We start from the raw sequence: 20,424 nt of genomic DNA, 5'->3' as shown, positions 1-20,424 counted from the left end.
TTTTCAGTCTAAGATTCTTTCTCACTTGGTATACGGTGTGCTTATATAGATACAATTGGTTAATTTGGATAGTGATCAAGTTGCAGCAATGTGTTTTCACAGAATATTAGGAGTTCCCAACTTAATTTGGCTTTCTACTATTTCTTTAGAATTGGGCATTCACCTACCTTCCACAACTGCCTGGTTACTCACATTTAAATTTTGGCTCCATCTTTTTTAAAATTTACATTCTGGATCCCTGATATATGATCTATTATGTGATTCTTACTCCTTTTCCTGGTTCCAGCTTATTGAAAAAAAAACCTCTTCTCTCTTCACATTGGCGCAGTGGTTAAAACGCTGTACTGCAGCTAAAACTGTGCTCACGACCTGGGGTTCAAATCCCAGGTAGCCGGCTCAAGGTTGACTCAGCCTTCTATCCTTCCGAGGTCGGTAAAATGAGTACCCAGCTTGCTTGGGGGGCAATGTGTAGCCTGTATAATTAAAAATTGTAAACCGCCCGGAGAGTGCTTGTAGCGCTATGGGGCGGTATATAAGTCCAATAAATAAATAAATAAATAAATAAATATCCCTGGAATCTTTGGTAGATATGAATCTCACTAGGGCTTATTCCATAATCAAGGACAAGCTCTGTCACGCTGAATTCCATTACCTATGCAATAACCGTAACCCTCTATGTTCCCCTCTTTCTGTTGGATTTTTTTTCCATCTCAGGATCATTCTCCCAAATATTTCCATTCCCTAGTAAACCCACATCTAAGAAGAGCTTTTATGTTAGCCCGTTTTAATATTTTTCCTTTGGCCACCCATGCCGGTTGATTTCTCAATATCTCTCATGAAAAAAGACTTTGGTGTTTTTTTTTTTTTTAAAGAGACGCCTGACACCCTGGTTCATATACTGTTTGAATGCCCTGCTCATTCCCACCTCTGAATTTTTTTTTCTTGAACCTTGGATCTCCTATTTTTCCAATTCTTCTGAGTCAATTCTTTCTATTTTCATGAGTGATGAATGTAATGCCCTGACCACTGCTGTTTCAGGTATCTTATCTGCAATTCTGAAATTGTCCCCTGCTTCTCGCTCCTAATTTGTGAAATTTGTGTAATTTTACTTCTCCTATTTTGCTTGTGTTGTTGTAATTTGCAAATGCCATTAAAGGTTTCAGAACAGAACAGACATTTCTTGAAATGCCAGGTGGGAGACAAAATAATAAATTGAAATTAAAAATCTAAGTTTAAACAACTGCAGATTAGTGGATTACTGTATTTTTCCATGTATAAAATGACACTTTTTCCTAAAATAATTAGAGGAAAAATTGAGGTTCATTTTATACATGGTAGTAAGGATGGGGGAGGGATCAAAGCACTTTGATCCCTGCTTTCCCTCTCCACTTTTTGCAAAGAAAATGAAGGGGTGAAGCAGCTTTTTGCAAATAAAGTGGAGGGGAAAAGCACTTTCCTCGCAAGAAAGTGGAAGGGGAAAGCAGTAATCAAAGCACTTTAATCCCTGCCTTCCCCCTCTACTTTCCTGCAAAGAAAGAAATTTTGGGTTAGAAAAGTGTCTTATACATGGGGGCATCTTATACAGAGAAAAATATGGTACATTAATTTCACACCAGTCCTGGCAAAATTCAAAATAAAAAATCTCTGTTTTCTAAAGGTCCAAGCAAAAAAACAAAATTCACAAAACCTTGTGCATGAAGCTGTCAGTTACACTCTCCTGAGATGGACTAAGAGAAGAAAATTCAGGGTTTCTGAATAACTAAGTGACAGAAAAGGCAGGTTTACAAGATGCTGATTAAAATCTAGATTAAATCTGAGTGGTGGGGCAATTCTGGCTTCTCTTCTGCTCTCCTTACCAGTTCCACCTGCCCTCATAAGGTCCAAACATAGAAGCACTACACCCTAAAATGTCTCACACTGTGACTACATCTTTCCCCCATATCCTGCTTGGCTGTGTATTAGCATAACAGAAATAAGGGAGGGACAGACTTCCATTTTTCCCTCTTCCCATTTGTCATGGCTTTTCAAATTAGTGAAAGCAAAAGAGGGTGAGTGGTAGAAGAGGTAAGGATATTTGGAAGAATAAGGGTGAATTCAGGAAGTATTTTCTGTTTCCTGGCCCTTGGTTTGCTTTTGAAATTACAGTGGTGCCTCGCTTGACGAGGATAATTCGTTCCGTTCAAATCGCTGTTAAGCGAAATCCTCGTCAAGCAAAATTTAAAAACCCATTGAAATGCATTGAAAACCGGTTCAATGCATTCCAATGGGCAAAATACCTGCTTGTTCTGCGAAGATCCTCCATAGGGCGGCCATTTTCCGGTGCCTGTAAAACGAGGAATCCGTCCTAAAGCACAGCGGGGAGCCATTTTGCACATTTTAGCCATTTTAGAGCCGCCAATCAGCTGTTTTAAAATCGTTGTCTAGCGAAAAATCAGTTCCCGAAGCAGGGAACCGATCATCGTTAAGTGAATTTTCCCCATAGGAACATCGTTTTGCGATCGCAATAGCAATCGCAAGAACTTCATCGTAAAGCAGATTTGTCATTTAACAAGGTAATCGTTAAGTGAGGCACCACTGTATCTGTATTCCCCGCCCCCAATTTCTCACAAAAGAACTTGGATCTTTTCCAAGTTAATTAAAAAGTCAGCAAAGCAGAGAGTTCACTCATCTCTATTTCTGCAATTTATTTTATTTTCTTACAGCATTTATATATGTGGTGACATAGTCCTCTGGGTGGTTCTGCATATGCACAGCATAACTGGATCAGAGAGGCCCTGCATTCTAAACAAATGGTTGGCTGCTTTTAGAAATTAAACCAGGTGAATCCTCATTCCATCTGATATTTTATTGAAACTTTTATGTTTTACTTGTTTACCAGTACAGTACTAGCATGCTTCTGTTACCATCAAATATTTTACAATTAATGTAACTTTTATTTATTTTAGATATTTGTTGAGTTAATTATTTGGGAACCAGGTGGGTGAAATAATTGAAGGTACTGCTTTCCCTGATATGGGCCTGCTCTGTTTATTTTGTCATTTAAAACATTTAAAAGGTGTTCACTCAGTTTATCTTTTTCTTCCTCTTCTAGTATTGTTGTCTTTTAAAATACTGGGAAATAACATGAGTGTTAATTATCCCTTCATTTTATTTGAAACTCTGTATTTATTTTGATATACAGAAGCAGTAAGAATACACACAGTTATTCTCTTGCTTTGGGATTTTCTTTTCAGTTTATTTGGATGCAAAGTGGCCACCAGAGTGAATTTAGCTATTCTCTTGTTTGTACTTCTGCTTGCACACATAGATCTAAACAAACAAAATGAGGGCACTTAGTGATTCTCTCACCTTGTCTGAACTCTGCTTGTTTACATTCAATGAAGTAACATTTAATTCTTTTCGTCCCTTCTTTGGACTTCTATTTGTATCTATTTGGGTATAATGTAATAACCTCTGAAGAGTGTAGAACTTTCAGTTTTTGAGTTTGGAAAGGAATAATATAATTAATCTAAATTATTTAAAGTAATTGAAATAGTTATCTGACATGACTGGAATTTTTAAATTGAACTGTGCATATGATTTTATTGGACTTGTTAAATTATTTTATAATTCTTCTCTTTTCAGTCATATATGAAACAAACTAAAGAGTTCAATTCTATTAACTATCTGAATTTATATATATTAAAAATGGGATCAGAAAAGTGTGAAACAATTCTGCTGAGGAAAAGTGCAGAAGTGGGCAGATCATCTAAATCTCCAGTTTTGAAATAGTTCACGGTTTGGACTCCAAATAACATGAATGTTGCCCCTTTCTACCTCTTCCATTCTCCGCCCCCCCCCCCGCCATTATATATAAATTCCTAGTGTATTATTTTATGGGGGTAGATTGAATAATACATTTAAAAAGCTAGTTCTTGATAAACAACTGAATAATATTTAGGGAGCCAAAATGCTTTTGTAATATTGTGGATAGGGGATGTTGATTGGTATTATTTCCCTGCATTAAAAATGTTTTAAATAATAAATAATAATCTTAAAACTGTGTCCAGTCCCTGTGAGAGAGGCACAGCAAGGAACTGAACTCTTAACCAGATACCCAAACCACCAAGCTATCCAGCAATTCAAAGAATCTGTTCAGTTCAAAGCAAGCACCTTTTAATCGCAAAGTATATTTCATATGAATAATAAACAAGAACTTTGATACAGTGACCTGGACAGTGTTTTTAAAAAGGGAAAAGGAAATGTCACTAAATTAAGTGTATATTTTTAAATTAGGTGCAAACGATTAGATGGCAATTTAGACCCTGAAATGGATATTGTATTTCCAGACAAATTGGGTGAAAGTTGGCCAAATCCTGATAAACTTAATAAAAACATATATTTATCTTCAGGATGTACATATTGGTAAAACATAGTTATTGTCAGGAGACATGCTTGCTGGCAAAGATTTTATACGAGTTGGGAAAAGATAAACATTTGTATTGGTTAGTTAGAAATAAATGGATTAGGGACAAGACTAGCAGAGGTTCAGCACATAACAAGGAGACTTTTTTTAAAGGCATGAGATTTTTGACAGAGTAGAAACAAAGGCTTTGATAACTTTTTCTTTCTCATACTTTAGAACAAGATTCTCATGTAAACAGTGTTATGGCATCAGTGATGACAACAGACTCTTGAATAGCTAACTCTACTTTAAAAAAGATTAAAGAAACTCAGAGACATGTTAATGTTATTACATTGATTTAGCTTTATTACCTTTATTCTCTTCCTCTGTCAGAGGAAAGCTTCCTCCATTGGAAGAAGGGAACCTTTGGATCCAACCCATTAGATTAAGATCTGTATGGGGAGAGGAAATTGATAACTGAGGGCCACGAAGTTATGGTTCTCAATTACATCTACCCAGATACTCTTGCAATGTATCAGGATTTCCAATTTTGAACTGTCAAATTCGGGTTCTACAATATCAGTTTTAATTGACTTATGACACTTTATTCAAACGTATTTATCAATGGGTAATAATTAAAACACTTCAGGTGTCTTAACAGATGGTTAAAGCTTAAGGAATACTAAAAGCAGCAATGAAAACTAAATTACGATGGTCCTCCATTGACAACTTCAGGAGCAATAAGATTTACCCTTTAAACATCTGCAGAATAATGGATGGCTATCCTCTATTCTCTCATATGTACATCATGTGAATGCTAGTTACCTGAAGAATATCAATGCACCAATCGCTCAGATTCAGAAAAGAAAATATTCAAGAGTACTCGCTGTCTCTCTCTCCAGTATACGTACATATGTGTGTGCATGTGCATGCCATTTCTATTTATATGAAAATGGAGAACAACAATTTGCACAGTTTGCTGCAAATAATGAAAGCAACAAAAAAAGAAAAGAGAGAGAGAAAGAGAGAGAGAGAGAAAGATAAAGTGCAGCTATTATGCCCTATTTTTTTCTTACTAAGACATGTAATGTAAGAAGTCACCGTAGGTATTTGCTTGTTATCAATCTATGTGTTAGAGTAGACCAGAGTTTTATTTGTATCTGTAAACTACATCAAAGAGAGACATGGTTTTAGATCAATAATAGATTATACTAAAAACATTACAATGTAATTATAGGGAGGCAGACTTTCTAAACTGAACTGATCCACAGATGACATGTAATCTACCATTTTTTGTGAGATCAGTATTAAACAGGCTTCAACTTGCTGATGAATAGCAATTGCTATACGGGGAGACTTAAGATCATGTTGTAATCTAAAAGTATTTTATTTTATTATTTTGTCTTATGTATAGGCCACCTTTTCCCTGATAAAGGGACTCAAGACAACTCACAGTATTAAAAATAATAGAATTAAAAATACAGTAAGTTATACAATAAAAACGAACTACAAAATTGATGAAAATACACTGAATGTTTGAAGCATGTAAAGTGTTAAAAACTATTTTAGTTCCTTACCTAAGAAATGGCATTCAGTCATAATTGTTAAAAGCCTGCCTGAAAAGGTGTATCTTCAGCTGTCAGTGTAAGAATAAAAGGGAGGGGGCCAACCTCCTGAGGAAGAGCAGTACATAACAATGAAAGTTTGTTTCATCTAGAACTGCTTCCTGTGTGTACCTCTTCTGACACTGTTTATTGGATCCTAGAATGTTAATACAGAGCTGATAACATATTTTGACCACGGACGTACAGTAATCATGTAGGTAGTTCCAGGGTACTATATATAAAGATACTGTACTGGAAATTGAATAATGCATTTTTATATAACGAAGAAATTGTGTATTTTGTTAATTAAAAGTATCAAGGGGGTACTTTCCCCCAACCTGAAATAACTCTAAATGTGTAATGGCTAAATACGTGGGACACCGTCAAAGCATGTCCCATGTATTTACACATATTTTTTGAATTCAAAGCATTCACTAGGAATTGGCCTTTTGTAGCTCAAGGAAAGACCCCAAGAGGTGCTCTTTTGTGCAACTCATGTTATTTTGGTGATTTCTGAAAGATAGCTTCCAACCCAAATGGTTTCGGTTTGACTAAAGAAGGATACCTGAAAGTTTTGTTTCTTTCATTTTCTGTCCTTTATGTAACCTTTCAGTGCTCTTTCACCCTTTGCTGTCTGCTGTCAAATAGCCTCAGAAATTTTTTATCCAACAGTGATGAAAGGGATGCCAGCAACCAATCAGAACATCTAGGGGAGGAGTTGAGATTTTGCATCTGTAAAAAAGAAGTGCTCTTTGATTCCTTTGTTATAGGATTACCGTGTGCTGAACTCCTGGTGCCCTGCATCTTGGATTGCTACCTGCCTAGTGCTGCATGCTGTACTTAAATATGAGAAATGAAGGTATTAAGTGATGGGAGAGAGAAATGTTCTCATGTTCCCTTTGTTTCCTTGCTTGCTTTTCTTGGTCTTTGGGAGAGAGGGCTGTGTGTGTGTATGTGTGCATGTGCTATTTTTTCCTCTGTGTGTGCATGTGTGTGCTTTCTTTGTTTGACCAACTTTAAAAATTGTTATTGTTTCATATAAGCTGTATTTATTCTATTAAAGCTATATATTTTTGAGGAGGTTAGGGACTGATTTACTTTCTTCTTTGGTTGTGTGTGTGGGCTTGGCAGGAGTGGACTTTATAACTATACCAGCGTGCCAATGGCTGTGCAGGTGTTGTTGTTTGGGCATAGATTGGGGTAGTTCTTGCTTGTTGTCCAGATGATGATTTCCCCCCTCATCTACTGTTGCCTGGTTTGGAGTAGATTGATTCTCTGTTGCCTTGCCTTTGCTTTTTTGCAGAGTTTTTAAGGGTTCCTTAAGGATTCTAGAGTTCTGGGAAACATGAATGACAAAATATGAATGGAAACCCCAAAAGAGTCTTTCTCTTTCATGTAACATGAAAGGTCTGATACGTGGAAAATATTAAAATGGAAGAGATACCCCAGAAAGAACTCAAAAAAAAAAAAAAAAAAGAAATATGAAAAATTTCACCATGTACAATCCCTAGTTCCACATTTGAGCAAAATGCTCATCTCTCCAAACATGTCCTTGAAGTGAGATTTCCCCCTGAGAAATCTTGTGTGAAATTCATGGAAATTTTATGGTCATTTTTTTTCTGGAGAAATGCCAAGGTGCACAGGAGTATTACAATTTCTTTGCAGAATGGCAACTTTCCTGCAAAGCACATTAAGTTGCACAGAATTTGGCAATTTCGTGTGCAGAAAAATGTACAGAAAGGAAGGAAGGAAGGAAGGAAGGAAGGAAGGAAGGAAGGAAGGAAGGAAGGAAGGAAGGAAGGAAGGAAAGAAGGAAGGAAGGAAGGAAGGAAGGAAGGAAGGAAGGAAGGAAGGAAGGAAGGAAGGAAGGAAGGAAGAAAGAAAGAAAGAAAGAAAGAAAGAAAGAAAGAAAGAAAGAAAGAAAGAAAGAAAGAAAGAAAGAAAGAAAGAAAGAAAGAAAGAAAGAAAGAAAACGAGACTGTGGTCTCTCTTTACCAGGACGCTAGGACAGATCACTGATGCAAGAAGAATTCTCAATTAGAAACCTTGGCACAATGTGACTTGAGAAACTGCCAAGAATTAATAAATTTTGTAAGCACTTGTCAAATCCCTACATTAAGCTTACTGGTAATCTTCTATTTTTTCTGGAAAGAGAATTGCACTTGAAGTTCTCATTGTACCTTTTATAAACTGAGAAAAATAATGAAAATTTAAGAATAAACATCTAAAATGGGGGATATATTTGATTCAAATCCTTTTAAATAAGCACTATAACTAAAATATGCTGAATGTTTGGAATAAAATATCTTCAGAGATTCCAACTGATAATTAAGTCTCACATCCAAATAATAAAGTTTAATTAATCTATTATCTGCGGGCTGCCTAAACCAATGTGGACTATATGCTAAAAAAGAGGAAATTAAAAGAATATAATTATCATAAAGCACTCCAAGTAACTAGTAATGCAAACAAATATAGGATTTTAAACTCTATTCAGGCATTTGTGCAATTAGAACCACATAAGAAGGGGATAAGGCTGTGTTTTCGCAGCCCCTGTTGCATCCTGATCACCAAACCCTATTGCCATCTGCACACAAGAGAAGAAGGGTTGAAGTGGGGAGTTTGTTTCACACGTGTAAGCTCCAATTGTGAGTTAGGAGCTTGTGTCAGGGTCTGAAAAGGTTACTTTTATGCAGACATGCTGGTGTCCTTCTGTCTGTCAGCAAATGCCAGACAGTTTTAGGGGCTCCAAGATTAGGCCAGTAAGGTTTCATATAGACACAAATATTATCAAGCCAAATGTCAAGCATGCAAGGAGCCAAGTCATACTAGGTTTGGACATGTTGTTTACCACAGTGCTTGCTGGTGCAAACAGTTTTCTTACGCAGATGTTGTCAGCTTCCTACCCATGAAATGGCAATACCTGTAGTGCATCAGAGGGTGCAAGCAGAGACCTTAACTTCCAAGGTCTGGTACACGCACTGTGGTCTTGTCCTTCTCTTAGCCAGGGCCAGTCAGCTTTTTAAATTCTCACTACTTGGGACTTTGAAGAATATCTGATTCTGATTCCACCACAAATATCCCTTCTTCTGGGGAGGATTGCGTCCCCAGTTTTTCATTGTGCTGGCCAAAGCATGCTCCTGCACAGTGTTTTCTTAAAGGACCCGAGGCGTTTGTGTGTCAGCTTTCTGGAGGTTCTGAGTCCTCACTGGATGGTTACTCCTACACCAGGGGATGACATCTTGGTGGTAAATTCTGGCTGTTGCAGTCCAAGAAATGAACTTTTCCAATCTCTAGCTATATCTGGCAGGAATGGTCCCCCCCCCCTTCAATGTAAAACACACGACTCACTGGGAAATCTGACAAGAATTTTGAATGAACATTTTGATTGTTTTTGAAAACTAAAAAGAAACAGCCAGACCATTTCTCTTTTCCTTATGTACCAGAATAAATCTACTGTATTTGATTGGAAATAGTTGATCAAAGCACAGGAATCCATCCATCCATCCATCCATGTTCCTGACCATTCTTATTTTACTGGGTTTCAAGGAAGCAGATGGGAAGACAGAGCACAATGCAGGAAACCTCAGGAGATCTATTTCTCATAAAAAGGTATCATGTCCAGAGTATCAGATCCCCACTTCTCCCTGGTGCCTCCAGTCTTAAGAAAAAGGTTCTACAGAAATTGTGGTGTTGAATTAAGTACTAGTTATATAAGCAAGGGCAAAATCCTGCATAGACAGTTTGTGGCAGTGGATAATAAACAGAAGAGAGATGGGAAGGTTATCACCGGGGCATCAGAACGGAAGTCTGATAGCCCAAGTGGTAGTATCATTCCTCAACAACCTTTAATGGCTTGTGGACCCAGTAAATAAGAAGGCAGCAGGAGATGAACAACAATTTTCACCTCCCCCTTCCAAATGTTTCATGTTTCAGGGTTTCCAAGTCTTTTCAACACATATATCACCACAGTGCAAATTACACCTGCTGATTTTTCTAGAGTAGGGTTGTTCTTTCATCGCTATGTTTAAATTGCAAGTGTTGGTCTTATTATTATCTATTTAGCCAGAGCATCTCTTGCTTTTATTTTGTTCCTTGCAATAAACACATTCCAAATACACAATAAAAAGCCCCTAGCTAGCATTCTGCAACATTCTGCAGTTATATTCTGGCTTAAGGTCCATAACCCAAGCTACAATTTGCTCTAAAGGTAGGCAATTAAAGAGAATCATGGGGGAAAAATACAAAAACAACATTAAAACTCCATGCATTTTAGAGCAAAATTACTTATGTGGGTGTTCTATGTTTTTGCTTTGCATTTATCACATAACCCATGCAGAGTTCTATAACTACCTAACACAAAGATGCCAATGAAGCCTGTAACGTAACTGGTAAATAACAGCAGATAACCCTGTATTACCACCTCAGTTCACTCTAATGTCTTTTATAAGGCAAACATTTCAGAAGTGAATTTTCTCTTTTATTGCCAGAAAAAAGTCTTCATTGACGTTTCTTGCAACCGATTTAAAATTCAAGGATACAGACAAATTACTTGCACAAAATAATAAATAACAACACTACCAATATTGATAACATAAATTACAAGGCAATTTTTAAAAGAAAGAGCAGGAAATTAAAAATAGTTTCACTAGTTTGCTTTGATCATACACTGTGGGATAAAATACGTTAAATAAAAAAGTATGAAGACTTTCTAATCAATTTATGATACACTCTCATTTTGTTATCACAATAAACAGGACTGACGTCGGATGTAGCTGTTTCAACCAAAAGGTGAATTTATTTATTTATTAGACTTCTGCCCCACACTTCATCATCTATGGCATGTCCATGGTGTCAATGGCAGAGATGCACATGGCTACTTAATCATATAATCTATTATAGAAGTAGATAGTGGGGGGAGGGGGGCTGCACCTGACCCCTTTCCCACTCTCCCAGACCTCTGAGGGGCATCCCACTGCCTTGTTTTTGGACAATAGCTATTTTGGCCTTTAAAAGGTGTGGAGTGAGGCTAAAGAGCCTTGTTTAAATTGCAATTTCTTTGCAATTTTGCAATTGCCAAAAATCAGCAATAAAATTGTTGATTTTTGGGGATACAGATGTCAATGTGTAGCCTGATTTTTTTCTTTTTTGCCAGTGGGGTGTTACTTCTGGCAAATCCCACGCTTAATCTATTTAAATGAAATTGTCACATACACTCTCCACAACAACTGATGCAGGAGGTGCAAGTACATGAAAAATATTGTTAGTTTTTGGACTCTTTCTGTTGCCTTTCAAAGGCAAAATCTCAACATCATTTAACTCTGAGCATGCTTTATTTACTTGCTCTTTTCCATTTAGAAAGCTTTGTGATTTCTTGCACAGCCACATCGGATTTGTTTGGACTTCATCACATGAAGTATACAACTCTAACTAGTTGAGGAACTTCAAACAAGCCAAAAAAACATGGCTGCCACTCACATAGAAAATGGAGTACATCAGCATGACCCAAGAGATGATAATGTTTAGGTAGAAATTACTGTCCTGTAGAAGCATTGTAGTGATGCAGAAAGCACCACCTTACAAACTGTTTCACACAATCCAAATTGCTTATTCTTCTTCTGTGGGCTGCAAACTAGTGGTGGGCGGGCCAGGGCTAGGCTGGGGGTGGGGGCCTGAGACAAAACTGGTGTCATTCTCTCTGTCTTTCTCTCTCAAATTCTCTGCCAAACCCTTCTTTCTCTATTCTTACTCTGCTTCAGCCAACTGCTTTTCTCTGTTCTGCCAGTCTCTTCCTCCTGCGCATCTTCTTCCTGCCAACCTAGCAGACTGCCAGGGTAGGGACAGTTTGGTTTTGCCAAAGGTCTGAAACAACCACTTCAGAGGACTTCCCTCCTCCACTCCAGCTATGACTGCCCGTCATTTCGACTCACTGACCTCTCATTTCACTATCCTTCTTAGATACTCCAATTGAACAATTGCAGTGGGCTTTGAGGGGGAAGAGAGAAAATGTGGGATGTGGGCATCAAGAGTGAATTCAAAAAAATTATATCCACTGGCTCAGGTCAAACATTTTCTAATCACGAAACATTTCCTGATCACATTGTCTAAAAAGCCTAACAGAGAAAGTTGTCTTTGTTGTAGTTGCTTTTAGTAGCTGTTTTTATTTATGCATTCCTGCATATGCTTAATTGTTACTTTGGAACTTTTCAATTGGAGCTATAAAAGAGTAAATTGTCTTATTATTTGGTGAGACTTACTATAAAAATACGGTGTGTGTCAGTGATTCCCCTACTTTCGAAAGCAATAAAGTTTATTGTTATATCACTAAGATTCATTCTATGTTCTGTTTTGAAATCCCAACCAAAGAAATTGGGAGCTTTTCTTCTGATAACTTCCCCTCTTCTATCACTTTTGTCACTAAGATATAAGCCTCATTGAAGGCTGTGGAGCTTATAGAGTCAGTAGAGTACAGAATTGCTTTCTGCACAGCTAAATTTTTTGATCAATTCCCACCCCCAGGTAAAAAAAGAAGAAGCATCATTTGGATGCACAACTATCTCCTCACACCAAAGAAAGAGCACTATTTTCATGTCTTCACATCGTGGATATGCACTATAACAAAGCTTTCACATAGGAATTCCACTCCCAAGGCCTTATGCTCAGGCCACTAGTCTGCTATTGGTAAGGTAATCCAAGACATTTTGCTGCCAGAGACAAAGCAATACACGGTACTGGAAACAGAACATTTCGTGTTCCTTGACAGCAGCAATAAAATGAAGGTGAGAACTATAATTAGTGGCATAAATTTTAACAACAGCAATTGCTTTATTTTTATGGCACCCCAAATCAGCTGCCTAATGAAGGGCTGAGGTATTCAATTTATTTCTGTTTAATCATCATCATCATAATAATAATCATAATAAAACATGTATGAAAAGACAATGGAGGAAGATACTGTTTGCAAGTGTGGAGCTGATGCTATGTTGTACCTTTACCAGGTTATACATAAGATAACAAAAATAACACATATTTTCTTCAGAAAAGGGCAACATTTCAATATATAAACAAAGCCGTCTTAATGTTGATTAAGACAGCACTAGAAGAACTCAAATTAGCTCATACTTTGATGACTTCAGTGGCTATACAAGCCAGAAACTGAATTACCTCAGGCAACTTCAGACAAATACCTATTTATGCAGAGTAGATAAAAAAAAGATTTTTTTAAAAAATCAAATCACTATTTTAAAAAAATTAAATCAAGAACAAAATCAATTTTTTATTTAAAACAATTTGGTTTAAAAGAAATCTACCCTGTACGAATGTTATTTTTTTTAAAAGAAAACAACATTGGCAACTACTTATATTTTCTTTTCAGTTAGTTCGTGTATTTTAAAAAATGCCTGATAGCATGATCTAGATGTCCCCTCATAGACAAGAGATGAGGGAATGGAGACCTAATGTATAGAGAATAGGCCATGAGCAGAGGTGGAAAGGGAAGGTTTTCCAGCAAAAGAAATCCTAACCACTTCTCATCAGTACTGCTGCCACTATGAACATGCTATACTATTGATCGATATGCCTGACCATAGGCAGGAAAGAGGAGGAGGACGTTATTTGTAGTGTCTGGAATTATCCTGCCACTCCCAGCTACATTTTCATTCTTAACCATTTCTCCTCCCCATTTTTGTGGGGTGGGGAGCTTTTGGCCCATATGTCTTGGACTACAAACCCCATTATCCTTTTCCAAGTGCCAAAAAGTTCTCATTTCTGATGTAGGTGTAAGGAATCTGGATCGTGTCTGTAGATCGTGTTGTCAAGATTGTGTGGCGAATCCGAAAAGTGGCTATTTGCACATAATAAGAGAGAGATGGATTTAGTTTCAAGCAACAAGGCACTAACAATCACATTCACATGTACTTTAAAGCAGAGGTCCCCAACCACTGGTCTGCGGCCCAATGCCAGTCCATGGCCTGAGCTGAACTAAGCTGTGGAGACAGACCTCCTGCCCCGTCCCCCACATGCACTCACCATCACACAGCTGATTCGCACATGCACATACACTCCAGCATGCCCATGTGAGCATCGTGCCGTCATTTGCACATGTGCACGAGTGCAAGCGTGCCCAGACAAGTGCGCTGCTGTTTGCACATGTGCATGAGCAGGTGCATGCCCACCAAAGCACTGCACCAACATTCACATGAGCACAGAGGGTGCCCCGCCTTCCTCAGCCGGTCCGCAGGGTGAAAAGGGTTGGGGACCCCTGCTTTAAACCTCTCATTTGAGACTCAGTGGTTGGAAACCACTGTCACGAATACAGAAGGCCCATTGAACTTGTGAGGATTTGGTGAATTCACTCTTCCATAGGTTCCACTGATTGAGAATGGATGTACTTTAATTGCAGCTTACTACTGGATTTCAGCCAATGGAAGATTACACAAAAGGCTACTTTCACATGCAAATCCCCATAGCTATAACATGGCTGACATCCAGGAAAACAAATCCTAAAACCAAAAATTAGAGTTTAGCTAACCTTTTAATCAGAGTTATCCAACCTGGACAATGATCTTTTGGTCTAAAAAGAAAGTGAGAGGAGTAAGCTTTTAACTTGCAGAGTTCATTGACAGGTACTCTAATTTTGCAACCTGTAGCAAATGTTGAGAGTTGTTTTTTTTTAGCAGATTGAGAGCCAGAATTAGCTTCAAGGCAGCAGGCCAAACTAATAAAGCAAGTGCCTTTTATTCAAAAGAGTATTCTTATTTAAGGTAAAAACAAAATGAATAGACTGACTTCTCTGGCATCTCCCTCTTCTTCAACTTTGCTCTAAAGCAAGGTTGTGTGAGCAACTTGTGACCTCAGATTTTGTTGGACGGCAATTTCCATTGATTATGGTGCTGAGGCTGATGGAAGTGGTAGTCTTGCAATATCTGGAGGACAAGAAGTTTGGTCATCCACTCCTAAAGAAGAATCCAGGACAATATAGTTCCCTTCTACACTTGTATAAGGACGGGACTATGTTTGGAAAGATGATGCATATTTGCTTAGAGGGCTAGAGGAACCATCTTCCAAAACTCTCACTTTCTTAATTATTAATTTATTAATTAATTTTCTCTCCCCCCCCCCACAACTGTTTTGGACAGTTTTTAACACTGCTGTCATGGCTTGATAGCTGTACTCAATTCTCCTGCACTCTGCTACACTATCAAGGCCTATCAAACATTGTGAGGACACCCTGCGACCTAGACATGGTGGTAGAGCAGGTTGCATGAGTGTACAATGTTGCTTGGGCATCTTGTGATGCGGGGAAAAACAGATGCTTTCTGCATTGATTACATTGACCAACAAGACAAGCGGGATTTGTAGGAATTTATGCTGCATATTTTCTCTCAAGGATTTCTTTGATACATTGAGTTTGAAAGTGAAGAGTGACCTCAGTGAACTCAAGGTCACCATCTTCTCAGAAATCAAAATCCTTAATGGGCATTTTGTAAAGTAGCACAGTCTTAATTGGAAGCTCTTAAAAACAGTAGAACACTTCACAGATGCAGACTAAATAGTTTTGACATGCCTTGGATGCCAATATTTTTTGCATTACCAGAAAAGAAAAGAAAAGAAAGAAAAAGAACTTAAATATATTCAATGCACCACCACCAACAATAATTTGAAGATTTAATGACTCTAAATTGGGAATTCATTAAACATTCAGAAAAGTTTGCAATGTGGCAAGTCTTCATTTGGAAAACAGAAGTCTTAAAAGTACTGGTCTGAGAAGCCCAGAGGAATTGCTTCTGTAACATATCTAGTGCTCTCTGTAATCTGACTCAAAAAAGCCTAGCAGACATAACAACAGTAGCCAAAACAAGAGTGAGCGCCTTTCCAGGGCCCTTTATGTTCAAGAACACCAACTGCAATATTTCTGGAATTGATGAGTCCAGATGTCTTCTTCCTTTTGATGTCATAGTTTCTACTCGCCTAGTTCAGAGCTAAGAAATGAACATCCCTAATAGTGATTAATTATGTTTCTTCTTACTTATAGTGATCTTCCCTGTGTTTTCTAGGTATAAAGTACTCAGGAATGGCTTGCTGTAGCACCATGCAGATTTGCTGAGGCCACACAGATGGCAGGGAACATAATTTCATCATTCTCCTCAGCTGTACATGCTCCAAATGATCTTATCTGGTCCCTCTTCTGGGGGTACCATGAGAATGAACTCTCAGATTCTGGCCCTGCAGAAGATACTCTAACCAACCCTTTACATGCTTTCAGAATCACTGCAACTTACAGAGATTCTCTCAGTGTATATATGAGGTGCCCAGGTTTACCAATTCCTTCTTGCAGTGGCGCTCCAACACAACATGTCCAGAGCTACACAGGTGCCAAGACTCCACGAGCTGCTCATACTTCAGGTGATCTCAGCTGGCTCCTCTTCTGGAAGGCACTGTGGAGATTCAAACTCCTGATGCCTGGCTTCACAATGAGAAGCTCCAGCTCACTGAGCTACAACAGCTACCTACAGTAGCCTTAAGACAAGAGTAAAAGCAGCATGGCCAACTATAGTGAATCACTCTTTGTCACATCTTGTCAGAGCCATGTACTGATATGTGATTCCTGGGTTCAGCCTTGCTCAAGGTAGCTGTACCTATAGATCTCTTCTACTTGAATAGCATGAACCACTAAAAAGCATATCTGCAGCATGGTCTAGAGAGCAAACATACATAAAACATCCACAACCTTGGTAAAACTGCCAGCTAAGAACAAGAGCCTACAGACATCTTCCTGCTAGCAACCAAGGCCATCTGCTCAACATACTCTGAGATCAGGGGCTTCACTTTTGTTAATATGCCTTGGATGCAGAATGTGTATAGAAACTATAAGACAATGCTTCAAGTGCTTTAGAACTGTCTCTGATAATTGCTTTGTGTCAGATGGCATGCTTTGTGTCTATTGTCTATAACAAAGCAATAATAATTCAACCCCCTCCAAACAGTTCTTATATAACTATGGTGTAGCTACGGAAGCACTCTCTTTTAATTGCAGGATGATGGTGCTGAGGCTGGATACAGAAGATCTGAGCACAGTCTGCACTACATTAAAGGACAGGTGTTTGTGCAGATCTTTAGTGTCATTGCATCGGGGCATCTACTCACTGAGAGATGGATCACGTTTTTGGTCTTTGTTAAACTGGAAGGATGTGAAGAATACAACAGCTGTATTTGACACGTGATTGCCTTCAGAAATGCTAACTATTCAAAAGGCAGCTGGAAATACCTCCTTTAAAACTCCAATACATAATCCAAGCAAATCTGAGGTTTGTAAGTTTTTTTCTCTCATGAAGCCAATGAGGCCTGGATTCTGAAAACTTTGAGCCATTATGAGAATGACATCAACAAGTCATTTATAATACTGACAGTTATGTGAAAAACCACTAGAACTGGCACAATCTGCAGTAGTTATGTCACACTCTCCTTCATGATGAATAAAAATGTATTGATCCCAGAGCCAAATCCCCAGAACAGAATTTATGTGTGGGATTACATCAGTCCTGCAAATGTCTTGTACCTGGCCTTCTGTAATGGAAGTCTTTCCACAGGAGGCCAATGAAAGCCCTGAGCTGCCCTCCTCTACACACATCCTCACATACTCTTTCAGCAAAAAGGGTATAAAAGCAGACCTGGCATCTCTATCTACTTTTGAACTGCCGAAGCTCTGAAACATGCTGCAGATGAGAGTGAGAGGCACAAAGGATCTCAAAGGCAGAGATGACAGCATTGTGCAAGTAAAAGAACAAATGATTTTGCCTTCTACCATGTTCTACTATTTATCCATCTAATAATAATAATTGTGTGCTATCAAGTCAATTCTGACCTACGGTGAACCATTCCAGGATTTTCTAGGTACAGAGTACTCAGACACAGTTTACCATTCCCTTCTAGTGGGGGCACGCTGGGACTGTGCAGCTTGCCCAAGACCGCACAGGTTGGCTTTACTCATAGGAGGCAGAATGAAGAATCAAACTCCCAACCCTAGGATTTACAGCCAGATATTTAAACCACTGAGTTATTCAGCCAGATATTTATCAATTTATCCCAATATTACTCATCCCGGTTGATGAATAGTTTCACCAGAGACTGAGTCAGAGGTGTGCCATATTGCTACCAGCCTTATCTGTTTTAGTGTCGAAGTACTAGGAACTGAACATGGGACCTTCTGCATTCACAGCACGGGCCCTGCCACTGCGTGAGATCTTTCTCCAAGCTGTGGAGAGCCACATATGTGCATACAAATTCATGCCTTGAAAGACATGGACGTGATGGGGTGGCTTTCATGTATCTGGCAGCATGAGGAGCACAGAGTGAGGAGTACTTTATATATGCAACAGAGGACATGTGAGTGATATTGCGAGTGTGGCTTTGTATACAAAACCAATGAATCCTGTGTGCAACCAAAGGAATGAGAGCTGCAATATATCATGTTTAATGAATAACTGAGACGCTAATCACAAATGTGCCTATTCAAGAGGATGTCCCATGTATTAAACAGGACTTCCTCCAAACAGGACTGGCAATTGTCACAATAATCATATACTGTACAAGCTACATAATACTTAAATGAGAATATATTGCCTGGGTTAATATTAATGCATTCATTCCTGTCCCTAAAACACACTTTCCTCACACTATTGTTGTTGACTGCCTATTGATTCAAAATATACTTTTTAGACCATTTCACTGAGTCTACTTTCATTGCTGAAGATTAGCTATGAGATAGAGGCCATGTGCCTTTTGACACTGTGAAATAGCACAGAGTGGTTACAACTTGCCCAGGTATTAAGATTCACTTCAGATGCTTTGCTCTTGCTGCCATCCTTAGTATCTACTGGATATTCTTTTCTGTGATTCTGCTGTAATTGTGGCTTGGAAAAGTTACTTGTTCTAGACTACTCTTAGAATATTGGTTTGGAGAGTCTGAGAGTTATTGTCCAAAACAGGGCCATTTCCTAACTTTGATCTCTACAATGCTCACCCTGTTTACTCAGGACTCACATTCAGCCTCACACAAATATGTGGTATAATTTAAATTCTTACTTTACTTATTGAGTACACTATATCATACTGTTCTGATCCATGTTTAGTAATGCTATACAGACTTGTGCACTTTGCTATTGCAGCAATAAAAATGAAAGAAAACAAGCTCAGTCTTGTATCTTTCCATCAAAAATCAAAAACATGTTTTAGCCAATTTTGTAAGGTATGACATCTTCTAGTTCTACTGTTATTAGAGTTTTTGCTCATAGGCACTTGATTTGCTGAATGCTGATTGTATTACATATTTCAACAATCTGTTCTACAGTACTTCTGCTTTTATGATTGTATTACACTGTTCTTATCCATATGTTACTACAGTAGGAGAACAGCATATATGTAAATAAATTGTTGTTATAGCCGCACTTGGTCATAGCCACTGTAATATTTGCATCTATGGGGGCCCAAATGAATACATGCCTAATTTAGCATCTCACAGAGGCATAAACATGGCAGCTGAAGATCTTGAGAGCCTGAGCCAAAGTGACCATTAGCTGAAAGGAAGGAAGAAAGGAAGGAAGAAGCTCCCACAAGCTCTAAAACAATTGTAGCAATAAGCCCTTAATAACTCCTTCTCCCTGGTTTGGATGCAGGCTCTGATGTGGCATAGGGGAACTGCTAGGTTTAAAATGTGAATGCTTTACTGCACACAGGGATCTTGTTATATGCATTTATAAACAGGAGACTTTTGCTTTGGAAATGGAGTTACTCATGCCTAAATGTTACTTTCATTTGGGGAATTTGGGGCTGACACACAAGAACACAAATGATGTTAAAAATAACATCAGAATTTAGACTTTCTTAGGCTTCCTTGGAAGCACAATTCGTTGCTAATACTCACATTTATATGGATATCAACTTCCTCATTACAGGAAAAGTAATATCTCATTTACAGAACAGAGAGGTTTACATTACGATGTAAAAAAGCTGAATGGATTTTTCACAGTCGGACTGCATTTTCAAGGGGCTTGAATTTTAATTTGGATCTTGGTTGTTGTTCATTTCTCTGGGCCTCATGAAACTGCATCCCTTATTAAACATGTAGAACCTTTTTGTTGTTGTTGTTTTACTTTCTATGCATGGCCCCAATTTGGATCTGGTCCAATGTAATGGATGCAGGAGAATTAAATCTTAACTCTCTCAAGCTGCTTTTTGTTTGGAATTCTCTTTTGCTACCCCTCCATAGGGGCTAAAAAAGAGGAGCACTCCATTGGTGTAGCACAGTGATGGCGAACCTTTTTGAGCCTGAGTGCCCAAACTGCAACACAATACTAACCACGACCGTCCTGAAGATCCCACTCCTCCGGCCGTACAACCTCCAGTGCCTGCCTGGGACACTCCTCACTCAGCCTCTGG

At 38.4% G+C, this 20,424-nt stretch overlaps 1 protein-coding gene across 50 annotated transcripts in view; it reads right to left on the bottom strand.

The window, feature by feature from the left end:
• Positions 1-20,424, bottom strand: part of MAGI2 (membrane associated guanylate kinase, WW and PDZ domain containing 2) — an 889,129-nt gene that overhangs the window by 237,784 nt on the left and 630,921 nt on the right. For 32 of the 50 annotated variants that reach the window (XM_073000722.2, XM_073000721.2, XM_020789967.3 and 29 more), the window contains one exon: positions 4,756-4,836. The exons of the other annotated variants lie outside the window; for them this stretch is intronic. In XM_073000722.2, coding sequence (XP_072856823.2) covers positions 4,756-4,836 — 81 coding nt within the window. The remainder of the gene's footprint in view (positions 1-4,755; positions 4,837-20,424) is intronic. 50 annotated transcript variants of the gene reach the window in all.

Source organism: Pogona vitticeps, chromosome 5 (assembly GCF_051106095.1).
Source record: "Pogona vitticeps strain Pit_001003342236 chromosome 5, PviZW2.1, whole genome shotgun sequence".
Taxonomy (NCBI): domain Eukaryota; kingdom Metazoa; phylum Chordata; class Lepidosauria; order Squamata; family Agamidae; genus Pogona; species Pogona vitticeps.
The sequence above is the reverse complement of the archived record's forward strand: the minus strand, read 5'-3'. Positions and strand labels throughout refer to the sequence as shown.